The sequence below is a fragment of the Hemicordylus capensis genome, chromosome 2 (assembly GCF_027244095.1).
Source record: "Hemicordylus capensis ecotype Gifberg chromosome 2, rHemCap1.1.pri, whole genome shotgun sequence".
In the NCBI taxonomy this organism is placed as follows: domain Eukaryota; kingdom Metazoa; phylum Chordata; class Lepidosauria; order Squamata; family Cordylidae; genus Hemicordylus; species Hemicordylus capensis.
Genome location: NC_069658.1, coordinates 59,675,545 through 59,689,639, shown reverse-complemented (window position 1 = coordinate 59,689,639; position 14,095 = coordinate 59,675,545). Strand labels below are relative to the sequence as shown.

At 39.1% G+C, this 14,095-nt stretch overlaps 2 protein-coding genes across 2 annotated transcripts in view; one reads left to right on the top strand and one right to left on the bottom strand.

The window, feature by feature from the left end:
• POLR3G (RNA polymerase III subunit G) overlaps positions 1-1,746 on the bottom strand; it is a 46,883-nt gene extending 45,137 nt beyond the window's left edge. Inside the window, exon 1 of the mRNA XM_053304056.1 lies at positions 628-1,746. The gene's annotated coding sequence lies outside the window, so the exon portion shown is untranslated. The remainder of the gene's footprint in view (positions 1-627) is intronic.
• On the top strand, positions 1,698-13,758 carry CETN3 (centrin 3). Its single transcript, XM_053304059.1, has 5 exons — positions 1,698-1,907; positions 3,517-3,652; positions 10,298-10,412; positions 12,125-12,316; positions 13,356-13,758. The coding sequence occupies exons 1-5, from the start codon at positions 1,891-1,893 to the stop codon at positions 13,397-13,399; spliced, it is 504 nt and encodes a 167-aa protein (XP_053160034.1). The 5' UTR covers positions 1,698-1,890; the 3' UTR covers positions 13,400-13,758.
• The last annotated feature ends 337 nt before the right edge of the window (positions 13,759-14,095 follow it).

The window sequence follows — 14,095 nt, the reverse complement described above, 5'->3', positions numbered from 1 at the left end:
ATTATGGAAATGCCATTCGTTTTGGTGAAAACAAGGGCATGGACCATTTATCGGAATCATCATGGAGTACAAGACCATTCATCCAACATCTTGCTTTCATGTCCTAGAGAACGCTTTTATCACACTTAATATTAGCTAATTGGTCACTTTTGGCCCGCGTTTTGGTGAGTTATTATGAAGTGTGAAATCTTAGTATTTCTAAAGTGCTAAAAGTGCTCTTCTCATGTGCTGAAGGTGCTTGACATTATCCCTTAAGCCTGCAGTGTAGGCCAGTATTATCCCCACCTTAGAGTTGTAATCTCTAGAGATAATGTACAAGTGCCCTCTCCTGCCCCATGAGGTCATGGGCTCTCTGGGCTTAGACTCTGAAGTACTCTGTTAGCCAACACCACAACTGCACAATTCCCCCTTCCACTGTTTTTGGACTAACTTATCCCCAGCCATAGTGGCCAATAGGCAGGGATGGAGAGTTGTAGTTTCCAATATTTGTAAATTGAAGGGCCAAAGTTGTGCAGCCCTACCCTTCACCAAGCATGAACATATCTTTTTAGTCTGGATTCCTTTCAGTCTGCATCAAACCAGATTTGCATTCTGTATGAATATACATATTTCAAAAAGCATACTCACAGTGCAAAAGAAATGGGGAAGTTTTTGCCCAAAGCAAATTGGAAGATATTTGGAATACAGAGAGTAGTAGAACGGAAGCAATGCTGCAGCAACAAAAAACCCACAAAAACACCCCAATGTTTTTAACCGTATTGTCACTTATCCTTTCTTTAGTGATTTCTTTTTTGAGGGATGCCATCTGCTGGTTGATTTTCATATATACAAGTTTTCAACTTAAGTCTTCACGTGCTGTCGATGTCGCAGTTGATCTTTTTAGGCCATAATCTTTAAACTTTTGCCATTGATATTTAAGCGATATTTTCTGTAGTAGGAACTCCAAGACCAGGACAGAAGAAATAAAAACACTGGGTTTCGGCCTGATGTAGTTTTTCCTCCCCGTTTTCCACCTGAGAGCTCGTGACAAGGACACCTACCAAGCGCCTGGGATTTGTACCACCCCAGTTTATTTTGCGGAGTAAAATGAGGCTAAGAAAATGAGTTTGTTGCAGGCACTGTCTGAACATTTTATTTGCAAGTAAAGCACGAAAGCAATTTATATTACGTGTTTGCTGTCTGTCAAGAGTTAAATCACAGTTACATTTTGCCGTGGTTTTCTTGCGGGTATTTTCAAAGCTCGGGTAATTTATCCCCGCTTCTCTCTCTCTGCACCCCCATTTCTCTCACGGACCTTGTATGTTGAGAGGAAACGCACATTAGAAGAGACTCCGATCAACAAACCTCCCTACTCTCATAGCTTCTCTAATCAAATATGGGCGACACGACAGACAGTTACTATTTCGATGCATATTATCGTGTGGCTACGTTCGAACAGGCCAACCAATGAGATTTAGAGAGGGCAGGATCTCATGACGTTAACAATCAGCGCAGCGTCGCTCTCTTGCCATTAGGGTTTTTTGAAAAAACAAGCCTTTGCTCCTCCCTCGGCACTTCGCTGTGACGTCTACACCGTAGCGCCTTCTGGGTTACGTTGGCGCGTAATCAATTCTTAACAGACGGCGGAGAACGTTTTTCGCTAGATTGACAAGTAGCACAACCTGTTGCGAACGTCGCTTACAGAAGGAGGCGGGAGCGGCATTTTTCAACGTCCAATTATAGCCGGGGCCCAACTAGGAGGCGGGAACAGCGTTGTCGGAGGAACAGATTTTGCGTCCTGTTTCTCCGAGTCTGCTGTTGTCTCTAATTCCGGGTTCCGGTGCTGCTCATAGTAGCACAGATATCTTATCGTCAAGCCCGGTGTCCGGCTGAGGGGTGGGGGTCAGAACAATGAGTTTGGTGTCGAGGTTGGTAAGGACGGGGGTGGTGGGGGGGTTATAAGAGAAATGACGGGCTTCTTGTTGCTATGGCAACGCAACGGTTTCTACTTGCGAGTCGCTGTATTTTCTGCAACGCGGGCTTTGCTCGGTTACCGGCGAAGCTGGGCTCTGCCCTCGAAGATGAGGCGTAGGGGTGGCTTGTCACCCACTCCTGTCTGGTGCTTCGTTATTTTTATTTTTTTTGTCATACAAGTCTTCGGTGGGCTCTTCATCCGTGGCTTTCTTTTAAAGCCAGATTTGCCACTGGGCTCAATGCAGCATATGTATTTACTTTAAAAGAGTTATATCCCACCTTCCCACCATTTCGGTCCTCAAGGTGGTTTACGAATGGCATTTAAAATGGCATAAAGTAACCTATTATAAACCCAAATACACGGCATATCAAATTAACTAATGTGGCACCTTCTTAAAGTGGTGACTCTCTTATATTTAGATTTAGTTTTTGGGAAGAACAATTGTCTCTGTTCAATTCGGCATAGCATCTTCCAGGAAGCTGTTGCTGGTGTTCCCTTTGTGTTTCGTTTTAAATAGTTCCCCACCGCCCATTATCTTCTCGTTTCTTTTCAGTAACGGGGAACCTCCATCTTCCTCCTTTACAGTCTGGAGATAGCTGACAACATAGATCAAAGAATTACAAACAGTGTAAAGGTGTTCTCCTTTATTTGCTCTCCCACATGTGTCTTTCAGGTACCTCCAGATTGTACATATAAAAAACAGAAGATAGTTATCAGTGAGGTAGTTTATCAACTGCAGAGATGGAGATTACTTTTGTTAACATCTGCTATGTGGAATGTTGTTTGGACAGGAATAATTGAATATGAATACAACAAATATTTATATACCGCATTTCACAACCTCAGTACCTGCCACATTTTTTTGTCAAACCGTTACAGGAACTACTGTAATCTGTAGAAAAATCAGGAGTCCCTTTGTTATTGTAATATTATTGTAAACCACCCAGAGATGAAAGTTTGGGGTGGTAGACAAATTTGATAAATAAATAAACAAACAAACATTATACTGTTTTAGCTGATTTTATTGAGGCTTAATTTTTAAATTACATCAAAATAAGTTGCAACAACATATTTCAGTAACGGCACCCATTCCCTATTACAATAAATGTGAAGTTTCTAACATGTCAATTTACTGTGTTTATATGCTCAAGCCTTCAAATATATAATCTCTTTTATAATGAGAACTGCATACTCAACATTACTGACACATATCTGAAAATAATAATACATAAGGGGGTACACACATATGCACATAAAGGGAAAAGGAAGACCACTAAGAGCAGGAGGTTCTTAATGGCTGAGCAGGTGTACTAATACAGCATTGTGCTGTATATCACACTGTATGTTTAAAATTTAAGCCTGGATATTATGTTAAATCAAACTTTACCTGATAATTCACTTTAAACTACTTGCTGAGCTTTTTCCATTAGCAAAATGTTGCCTTCCCAACTTCCCACTGAGCCATGTTCTAAAACTAATAATTGTTTATAAATTAAAGATGAAACACCTGGTGCTTTCTGTAATTGACTGTACATTTGGCTTTTTTCTTTTTTATGTTCTAGAGCTGAGCTTTCTGTTGAAAAAAACAAGAGAAAGAAAAGAAGAGAACTAACTGAAGAGCAGAAGCAAGAAATTAAAGATGCTTTTGAATTGTTTGACACAGATAAAGACAGAGCTATAGATTATCATGAACTAAAGGCAATTATTTTTCTCTTGACAATTTGCTTTATAATAATATGGTTTCTTAAAAGCCTTCATTTGTAATTCTAGTTACATATCCTAATATGCTTATTTATAAGTAGCTCTTGTGTAACAGAAGAGCAGTAAGAGGTTTTCAAAGTGAGAGGAATGCAAATACTGTAAAGTACCCGAGATGTTTAATAAGTATGGCCAAGAAATAGCATCTGTACGAGCTCTTGCAGTATCCAGGGTGAAAGGCTGTAGTATATGTTATAAAGGAAATAGGTAGAGATTAAAAGTTTGGCATGACTACTTTATAAGTTGTGAGGCACCAATACATTGTGGCATGTCTCTATGTGTGCTATATCTAGTAGATATAGCCAGGGCTGTCCTTCGGACACGGGAAGCAGGGCAACCGCCTTGGGCCCGCTCTTTTAACCCCCATTAGAATTAATTGGAAGGGAGCCCCGCACTGGCTGATTTGTCCCGGGCCCCACACCCTGCCAGGGTGTGACAGCCCTGAATATAGTGGCAAGCAGCTGGTCCATAAGAGGTAAAAATGAGTGTGATTTGTATGCCATTAGTATTGAGAGTTGTTTATATACAATACAAGAGAACATCACTACTCACAGGGGTTTCATTTCTTGCTTACTACTGCAAGTAATAGAATCACGAGTAATGAGGCATTAGGGATAAGTTAGGTTCCAGGGTGGAGGGGAATTTTTTTAAAGGCTCCAAAGCAGCCCAGAACTTGTTGTGGTGTACTCTGCAGGTCCCCCCATGTGCCAAGGAATACCCACCAAAGGAAGAAATCCCTCTGAAAACCACAAAAAATTGCAGGGAAAAGTCCGATTTTTGCTGGAAACGAGCCACAAATTTGAGACAATATGTGGAGCACAAGTGTCACTTCCCACCCTCTAATAACAGTGGATACGTGGGTTTTAACCCTGTCATATTTGTTAATAGTGGAAATGGGTGTCCACTGAACACCCTGAGGAACAACAACAAATATTTATATACTGCTTTTCAACAAAAGTTTCCAAAGCGGTTTACATTTAGAAATAATAAATAAATAAGATGGATCCCTATCCCCAAAGGGCTCACAATCTAAAAAGAAACATAAGACTAGCAACAGTCACCCGAAGTACTGTGTTTGGGGTGGATAGGCCCAGTTACTCTCCCCCTGCTAAATAAAGAGAATCACCACGTCAAAAAGGTGCCTCTTTGCCCAGTTAGCAAAGAGGGAAAACCATGAATAGTGAGGTTTTCCTGTAACACCCTGTAAGATAAGTCAGTATTTACTCTATTTTGTCAGGTGAACTGAGGTTGAAAGTATCTTGAATAGGACCATTTAGTAAATTCACTATTGAAATGAGATTTAAACTGTTAATAGCTTACAGTCTTAGCTAATATATTGTAGTAGGCCTTGATTTGAATGTTTAATGTTTGCTTCTACTATGACACACAAACCAGCCTTAAGACAGAGACATGTAAAGCAAATACTGTTACAGATCATTACCCATTGGTGCACATCTTTTTTTAATATCAGTAAATATGCATGCCAGAGGAAGCTCCAGATTTCAAAGTTCATGCTCTCTTTTAAATCAGAGACTTTTTAGGACTTCATGAGACATTCTGCTCAGTTTTTGTAATGTTCTAAATATCTTGCTGTTGATTATTCCATTAATACAGTACAGTAAAACATTGTAATTCTTGGGATATACTGCTACCATGTCTTCCATTGGCTCTTTGTTAAATTGGTGTCAAAAAGTGGGTTATTTAGGTATATAGGCCACCTGAATGTAGATCCAGAAATTCTTTCCCAGCAAACCATTTTTACCTGCTTTTTAGATGTTTTAGCATCAGATAGTAGGGCTGTGTGAATCGATTCATGGCCAAATCAATTTGACTCTAATCTGGTTGATTTGAGTGATTCTACCTCGAATTGAATCCCCCTTGGGGACACTGGCCAGATTTGAGGTTGAATTTAATCTCCTTAGATTCAAGCTCAAATCAGTTCAGCAATTCAAGTCGCTATTGAAATAACTTCTTCATAGGTATTCCCCATGAAGAAGTTATTTCACAACTGAGAATCTACAACACATATAAATTTGTAAAAATAAATCCCTTTGTTTTGACTCCTAATTAATTGGCCTGATTTTTAAGGGCTAGGGGGCACCAAAGTGGGTTGGGTGGTAGGGCCCCCATGGGTGCCAACTACCACCCAACCCCCAAAGGAATTGGGCAAAGGGGTGAATTTTTAGGAATTTTTATGTGTTGTAGTTTCTTGGTTGTGACATAACTTCTTCATAGGAATTCACTATGAAGGAGTTATTTCACTTCAGAGTTGAAATCAAATCAACCCCAGGTTCGTGGCAGCAGATTCGAGCTTGAATTGAATCAGGTGGATACGATTCAAACTCTAATCGAATAGCAAAAATCGATTCGTGCACATCTGTATTAGAAAGTGCTGGTGGTGAGCTATTAATTTGTTTTATTTTTATACCACCCAGTCAAGTTGGTTCACAACATGTAGGATATTTAATTGCAGAATAGCCATAACTTAATTGTTAACAGATTAACTGAAAAGGAAATTAATCCAGTGAGGATGGGTTTCAATGGTCAAATTTAGGAACAGGTGAAAAGCTTCAAGTACTTGAGTGTTATGTTTCATCATTCTGTTTCATAGTTCATGCACAGATTTCTGCTATCCAGAAACCCAAGTTAGCTAGATTGCTCTTTTTAAAAAGTCAGTATATTCCTGCAGCCATGAAAGATTTTAATGTCAAAATTTCTGCACAAATGCTCTGTGGAGCTGTTGTTTAGATTAAGGGAATCTTAAGTGGTATTCAAGTCACTTTCTTGCAATCTCTTTTGCCTTCCCCTAGTTGTGTTTCAGATGCAGTTATACTGCTGGAAACTGGTCATTGTTCTTTGGATGTTAGGGTCTGGTTGGCAGCTTTGTCTTTAGCTTAGGATCTTCATCTTTAACAAGGCTGTGAGGTTATCGACTCTTATTCCTGGTGAGAGACATAGTAGTTAATGGATGAAAGTTGTTGCTCAAAGTATTTACAGCTTTGGCTTTTCACCTTCTTTTCTCTTTCAAGTTGTATATAATTCTGCAGTTGATGTTAATTAAGCAGAGACTCCAGGACACTGACTTTCAAGACCTCTCTGCTTACACATACTGTATACAACCTTGTTGCTCCTTGGGCATGGTGTATGGCCATTCTTTTAATCTAGCTGCTTATGTTAGGAACCTGCATGTGGTCAAATACCTTAACCAGATTTAATGCCTTGACCACTCAAGTTCTTGGGGAAGATATGCTGGTGTTGCAGTGTCCTTGAGGATTTGCCCGTGTAATGCCTAAGAGGTAGAAACAGTGGGAGATGTTCTCTTGTTTTGCAATTTCTATTGTGGAGTGCTCCAACAAATAATAGCTCCTTTGTTGGTCACCCAGTTGGGCAGGTCTGCTGAATGATATATAAAATACTGGTAAAGCGATAACAACCCTAGGGTGTTCATGAAGACTAGAACAGAAGGCTGTCGGTGAATTGATCTTGAAAGCAGTTTTGTTGTAGGGTGGAGTTATTGGGTTGTGTTGCTTTTTCTTGCTTATCGGATTATTTTTGGCTATTATGGCTTTTATTTATGTGGTATCAAAATCACTGTACTCTTGTTTAAATCAGGTCTGTTGATCATAATCCAGTAAAAGTAACTTTAGGAGAGGTAGGCTTCAAGGTAGATTAAGCCTTTTTAACCTTGAAATGTTTCAGAGTTCTGGCACTATGAAGACTATATGTAGAATACCATATTTTACAGCAACATCTAAAAGATAGAATTATATATATACATTTGTCATGTGGTGCTTTTATTAATGTGGAATTCTGGTAAACAAGAAGTGATGTGTACAGAACAGGAATGGCTCACTGGTAGCCAGTAGATAGCCCCGCCCACCATTTCCAACACTTTACGTTTCCATGGAAAATTTACCATTTCTAAAAATGGTTTCATAAAATTCTTTAAATATAATGGATGGATGCCAATGCAATGTTAGGCAAACTTGGCAATTTCAAACTTGTAATTAATATTTTTCAGATGACTATTCCTAGGAACTGTGTGAGAGAGTATATGCGTTTTATTAATTTGTAAACAGAAGGGTAAAATGGTGGTTTTAAAAAAACTAAATATATAGGTCAGATATCATGTTAATTCAGATCACAATCTATTTTGGTCAAGGCTGTACAACTTTGGTCCTCCTGCAGATTAGAGATGTGCATGACATGGATTTTACATTCCATTCTGAGCAATAAATGGAATGCAAATCCCCAGATCGTTCTGTCAGAACAACCAGTTTTGCTGGTGGTTCCTATGGAATGACCCCATTCTGACATGGAATGTTCAGAGCACAATTTTGGAATCCAAAGTGACACTCTGGTGGCCTCTGCGCATGTGTGGCGCCATTTGCATGGTAATGGAGACCACACAAATGGCCGCCGTGTGTGTGCAGAGGCCAGAGCAGTGCCTTTTTGAATTGTAAAATGGTGCTCGGAACACTCAGAATATTCAGAGTCAGCATAGGCTTGTTCCATTCAGAGCTCAGAACAGACATTCATTTGAAGGGTGTTCTTTTCCAAACTTGAAACAGCCCATTTTGAGTCAGGACGTTCTGGCCACGGAACGTTCTTCACATCCCTACTGCAGCTGTAGCTCCCTGTAATCTTTGACTATGGGCCACTGTAGCTAGGTGTGATGGGAGTTGTAATCCAAAAATAGCTAGAGGGCCACAGTTGTGCAGCCCTAATCTAGGCTATCAATTTTTTTATAGTAAAGTATTCCTCAAAGGAGAAACATTGCATGGGAGATTTTTCTATAATTTTTTTCAATTCAAAATTTCCCAGAAAAATCTGGCTGGTGGGGCCAAAAGGTGTGCAGAAGAGTTACCTGTGTCTCCCTACACTGCTGCTCCCTAGCATCTTCCCTCACCCTTACCAAGAAATGGGAAATCAGCACAGCAGTTCCTCTGTCATTGCAGGGACTTCTGGGTTGATCTCCAGCGTCACAAACTGGTGCTGCATGTGCTACCTCTGACCAATTGGATAATTTCCTGATTTAAGGGGAAGCCATGGCAGCTGCTCAGAAGCAATGGCTGACAACATGACTAATGAAGCACTTACAGAAGGACATTGCACTAGTGCAAAACTGTTGTGCAAGCTACTTGCGCTAAGTCTAGAGTGTATGTGCCTGCAGCACGCCTTGTTTGTTTTAAATGAACTTTTGTGCAAAAGGGCTCTTGTGTGGTTTTGAAACCCTCCCCCCCTTCTTTTCAGTGTAACTATGCAGTCTTGTATGAGCACATCTTTGGTTACCCCACAAGCACTTTAATCCATATGTCAGCCAGTAAGTGGAATGCCACTTATTTTGACTGCTGCGCCTTTCCTGCCAGGAAATGAGATTGGTGCAGAAGCTGCTGTGATGCTGGGCGTCTTGGTGATCTTCCATGTGCTGCCAGGAGAGGAAGATAACTCTTACGCTCTTTATGTCCTCATCAGTGCTAGCTTATTTGTCTTGGGGTGGGAGAAGGCTGCTGAAAGTGGGCAATAGCTTCATCACTAAGGAGTCACTGTCTCTTGAGTTATTTGACTGTTCAACATCTTTAACCAGTAGTAGTTGGCCATCTCTGATGTAGAGTACCAGCTGCTATTCTGCAAACTTTCGTTTTATATTTAGTCCTCTTTTTATCTTTTTTCCTTGATTTAACAAAAACAAATCCACACTCCCAGTTTTGGTACTTTTCTTTCAGGCATTTGTGGAACAGTGGACAGTCATAAAAAATGTTTAACCCTTGAGGTCTTATCCTGTGCTTCAATGCTGCCCAAGCTGAATAATCTGCACCATCATGCTGGTACCGTGCACATGGCCACTCAAGCATGGCTATCTCCTCACAGTACTGGGCAGTACCGGTGTGGGGGAACCTCTTTTATGGAAAGTCTTGTACCACCCCAACTAGGATGGTGTGCAAGGAATGGTAGGAGATGTACAGCAGAGATGTGTGTGCCACAAGGAAAGCAGTTGGAGGACAACCGCTCCTAGTATCTTTGTGCTCTCTCCCATCACTGGGGCAGTATGAGTTTCAGCTTCCTATAGAGGAGGAACACCTCCAATTCCCTGTACAGGAAACATGCAATTCTGTTTGGAGACAGCTGTGCTGTGAGTGGCCTCCTCTACTTATTATCAACATGATGGTGCAGATTATTCAGCTTTGGCTGTGCTGAAGCACAGGCCTTTTTTTTACAGCCTCATGCATCTGCCCAGTATTTTGTTTACTGCCATCTGTGAAATTCTCATGTAAGCTGAAATATTTATAACTACCAATGTGTCTTTTCCACCTTGAGAAAATATCAGCTGAGCTGCAACGAATAAAAACAGTAGTCATTGGTTGGAATACATTTCGTTAAGGTTGTGTTGCCACAGTTTAAGTGGTAAAGTAACCAAACATTTGTGCCAAACTTACTTTATGTTGTGGTTTCCTCTGCTGTTCCAATAGGTCTTTATAAAGTCACATAGTGCTGCTATTAAATTTAGTTTCTATTAAAATGCATATTGTTTCTTTTATATGCTGAACCTAAAACATTGCTGCATTTCTGTCTCTTTTCCAAAAGGTGGCAATGAGAGCCTTAGGTTTTGATGTAAAAAAAGCAGATGTGCTAAAGATACTTAAAGATTATGATCGGGCAGGAAGTGGGAAAATCACCTTTGAAGATTTTAATGAAGTTGGTAGGTATTGAATTTTAAATATCTATAGGAAGATAGAAAGAAAAGGAAGAAACTTAGCAGTAATTAAAGCTTAGCTGATCTGTTTCTTAATCCATAGATGTGCCAAAGTATCATAGCTAACAGTTATAAGTCTTTTAAAAATGAAATACTGAGAGCATTTGTTTTTTGTTTTTGTTTTTTTCAAAACACAGTGTAAAATGACTGTATGCATGAACACTGTAAGATATTCCCTTTAGTGGATGGAGCCACTCTGGGTAGAGCATTTGCCTGCAGAAGGTTCCAAGTTCCCTCCCTGGCATCTCCAAGATAGGGTTGAGCGAGACTCCTGCCTACAACCTTGGAGAAGCTGCTGACAGTCTGTGTAGACAATACTGAGCTAGATGGACCAGTGATCTGACTCGGTATATGGCAGTTTCCTATGATCTGTCACTCTTGCTGAACGCAGGCTACACCTTCTAATGCTCTCTGCCTTCTCACCGTTCCCTATACACCAATAAAATTACAAAACTGTAGAAAGAGAATAAGCTTTTTTAAAAAAAATACTCATATTCTACAGGTTTTGTGCTTGCTTTAAAAAAATAATGGCTGCCTTTTAGAAACTTTTTTTCTGTATTCTGTTTCCCATGGGGAATTTAGAAATCAAAATATGGAAAAGCAATTATACCTCTGTTGTGTATTTAGTATTTAAACTTTTGCTGCACTGTATAGTTGATTCTTCTAATATTTTCTGTTGCTGTAGAATGAGTTAAAGAGAAAGTGTATTATGTGTAGAAAGCAGTGCCCTTGTAATGTACACAGTTAAATTGTGGCAGTATCCCCTCCCCCCCAAGTATCTAGTTACTTTGTGGTGTGATGTTCACACATAAGGTAAATATGTGGTGGTATAACAGTTATGCACCTCCCTATGCCAATTCAGGTAGAAAGTGAAAATGAACCTCATAAAATGGTGGTACATATGCTGGTAACCTCTAGGCTGGATTACTGCAGTGCAATAATTGGGGCTGCCCTTTGTATATAGTCTCATCTATATTGGGCTGCCTTTTGTACGTAGTCTGGAAATTACAGTTGGTCCAGAATGCGGCAGCCAGGTTGGTGTCTGGGTCATCTTGGAGATACCATATTACTCCTGTGTTTAAAGAACTACACTGGTTGCTGATACATTTCCGGGCAAAATACAAGGTGCTGGTTGTTACCTATACAGCCCTAAATGGCTTAGGCCTTGGGTGTTTAAGAGGACGACTTCTTCAACATAAACCCCATTGCCTGTTGAGATCATCTGGAGAGGTTTGTCTGCAGTTGCCGCCTATTTATTTGGCATCTACTCGGGAACAGGCCTTCTCCATTGCTGCCCCTGGACTTTGTAATGCACTCTGTTGAAATAAAAGCCTCCCCATCTCTGGCAACTTAAAAAGGTACTGAAGACACATTTATTCACCCAGGCTTTTAATTATATTTGATTTTAAATTTTTAATGTTGGTTTTAAATTATTTTAATTGATTTAGTTTTGATTTTAATTGTTTTGATGTAAACGCCCTAAGCCATTTTTGGAAGGGTGATAGATAGATAGATAGATAGATAGATAGATAGATAGATAGATAGATAAGAGAAATTGTTCAGAAACCTGCTGGTAATAAAGATGTTAGAGATATTTCCTCTCAAAAGAAAATTCTGACAACAAAAATGGAAGACCAATTTCCTATTTCCCTTTTTAGTGACAGACTGGATACTTGACAGAGATCCACATGAAGAGATACTCAAGGCATTCAAATTGTTTGATGATGATGATTCAGGTAAAATAAGCTTGAGAAACCTACGTCGTGTAGCTAGAGAACTTGGGGAAAATATGACTGATGAAGAACTTCGGGCTATGATTGAAGAATTTGATAAAGATGGTGACGGGGAAAGTAAGTACTAAAATGTTATGTTCATATCCTAATCATGATTTGAGAGGTAAAAATTCCATGTATTGAATTTGCTTTTTTAATGGTGATTTAATGGTGAGACCTGTTCAAACAGTGACTGACTTGCCATCCAGAAAACTGCCAATACTACAAACTCCCTGTGGATCTGAAAATGAAATTGGATTCCTCTTTATTCGGCTGTTAAATTCTATGGCATATGTTATGCAGGAAGACATGACTGATCATTGCAATGGTTCCTTCTGTCATTTTATAATGAACAGTGGCTGATTAAAATGAGATGAATTTGTCTGCCTACAATGCTGCTGAATCTGCAGTATAAATCACTGAAAAATAAACATGGGATGTACTTCAGAAATCAAGAACTAGCATATGTCATGAGCAAATACTACTGTGGAATCTGCAAAGTATACATTCCAGTAGGAAAAAAAGACCAGAGGGGACTGTGCATAGTGATGGTTGTTGGTCCTTGCAGCCATTTATTCATCCATTCATTTTACTGCATTTGTATATCACTTTACTGCTTTGGCATTTAAGATCGTTTAGTTTTAAAATATTGAAACAATTACCGGAGAAGTTAAAAGACACATCAGAGTTGTCTCAGGCCATTGCTATTTTCTTTAGGAGCTTTCTGGCCTGGACTTCTCTTCTGCCTGCCTTTCAGAGTGCACAAACCTTAGTTTCTGTGAAGATGATGTTGTTAACAATAAATGATGGCAGTAATTCTTATTTTTACTGGTAGCATTCATTTCTTGAATTATCTGTGTGGGGGGAAAATACTTGATTACAAATTGAGCTGTTTTAGACTAAGCTATCTTAATTTCCTATGCAATATGTTTGGTTAGAGGACTGAGTACTAAATTAATTCTTCAAAAGTTTCATGTGAACTCCTCAACTTACCTCCTATTTTTTGAGATTTCAGTATTTGCTTCCCTGTAATTGCCAAAAGGGAACTAGTTTGATTATGATACAAGTTTTTAAATAAGATATACAGTATATATATAATTGTTATCTATTTTTAAAGTCAACCAGGAGGAGTTTATTGCTATCATGACTGGAGATGTTTAACATTCAAGAAAAGAAGTGAACTTGGCACAAAAAGGAAGGAGTATTGGCTTTCAGCATTCGAGCTGCCACCTTTCCATTTCAGTTAGTTCTGTAGCAGGAGCCATGCAAAAAAACTTTCCTAAGAGGACCAAAAGAGACACAAATAATATGTACTAAGAAGTTGATATTTTGTATCATTAAATTTTAGAATACACAGTGTTATGTTTGAGTACTCATTTGTAAGATAGCTTTGTATAAGAATTTTAAATCATAGTATAAAACCTTTTGAAGTTGATATTACTTTCACATTAGCTGTGGCCTTAGTTTTTATATAAGAGTTTAACAGACATCCATTTTAATAAAGTCTTCTTTTTATATTCTGTAAGTCTTGTTGGAGTGTTTAATCTAAATTAACTGTGGTTTTAATTATCAAATGCAAAACTTCTACATTTTCCAAAATGTTCTGGTAAGAACTGATCTCTCTCCTTCCCTTTCACTATAATCTTAATTGATAATTATCTTCACAAGTTAGCCCACTTCAGCTTTAAACGTTCACACGTCTGCCATCTTGAATTGGGGTGGATGACATTATTACAAACTACGCTGTTGAGGTGCCCCTAAAGCCAGTTTGGTTCATATTGGTGCAGGCATTGCAAAGTTGATAGGGAAACATTTGTACAGAATGTTGGGTGATCTCATGAGTTTATTTTCCTTAAG

Coding starts and splice junctions, on each gene's coding strand:
- CETN3 (XM_053304059.1), top strand. Junction 3,653..10,297: donor TAGATTATCATGAACTAAAG/GCAATTATTTTT, acceptor CTTTTCCAAAAG/GTGGCAATGAGAGCCTTAGG. Junction 10,413..12,124: donor TGAAGATTTTAATGAAGTTG/GTAGGTATTGAA, acceptor TTCCCTTTTTAG/TGACAGACTGGATACTTGAC.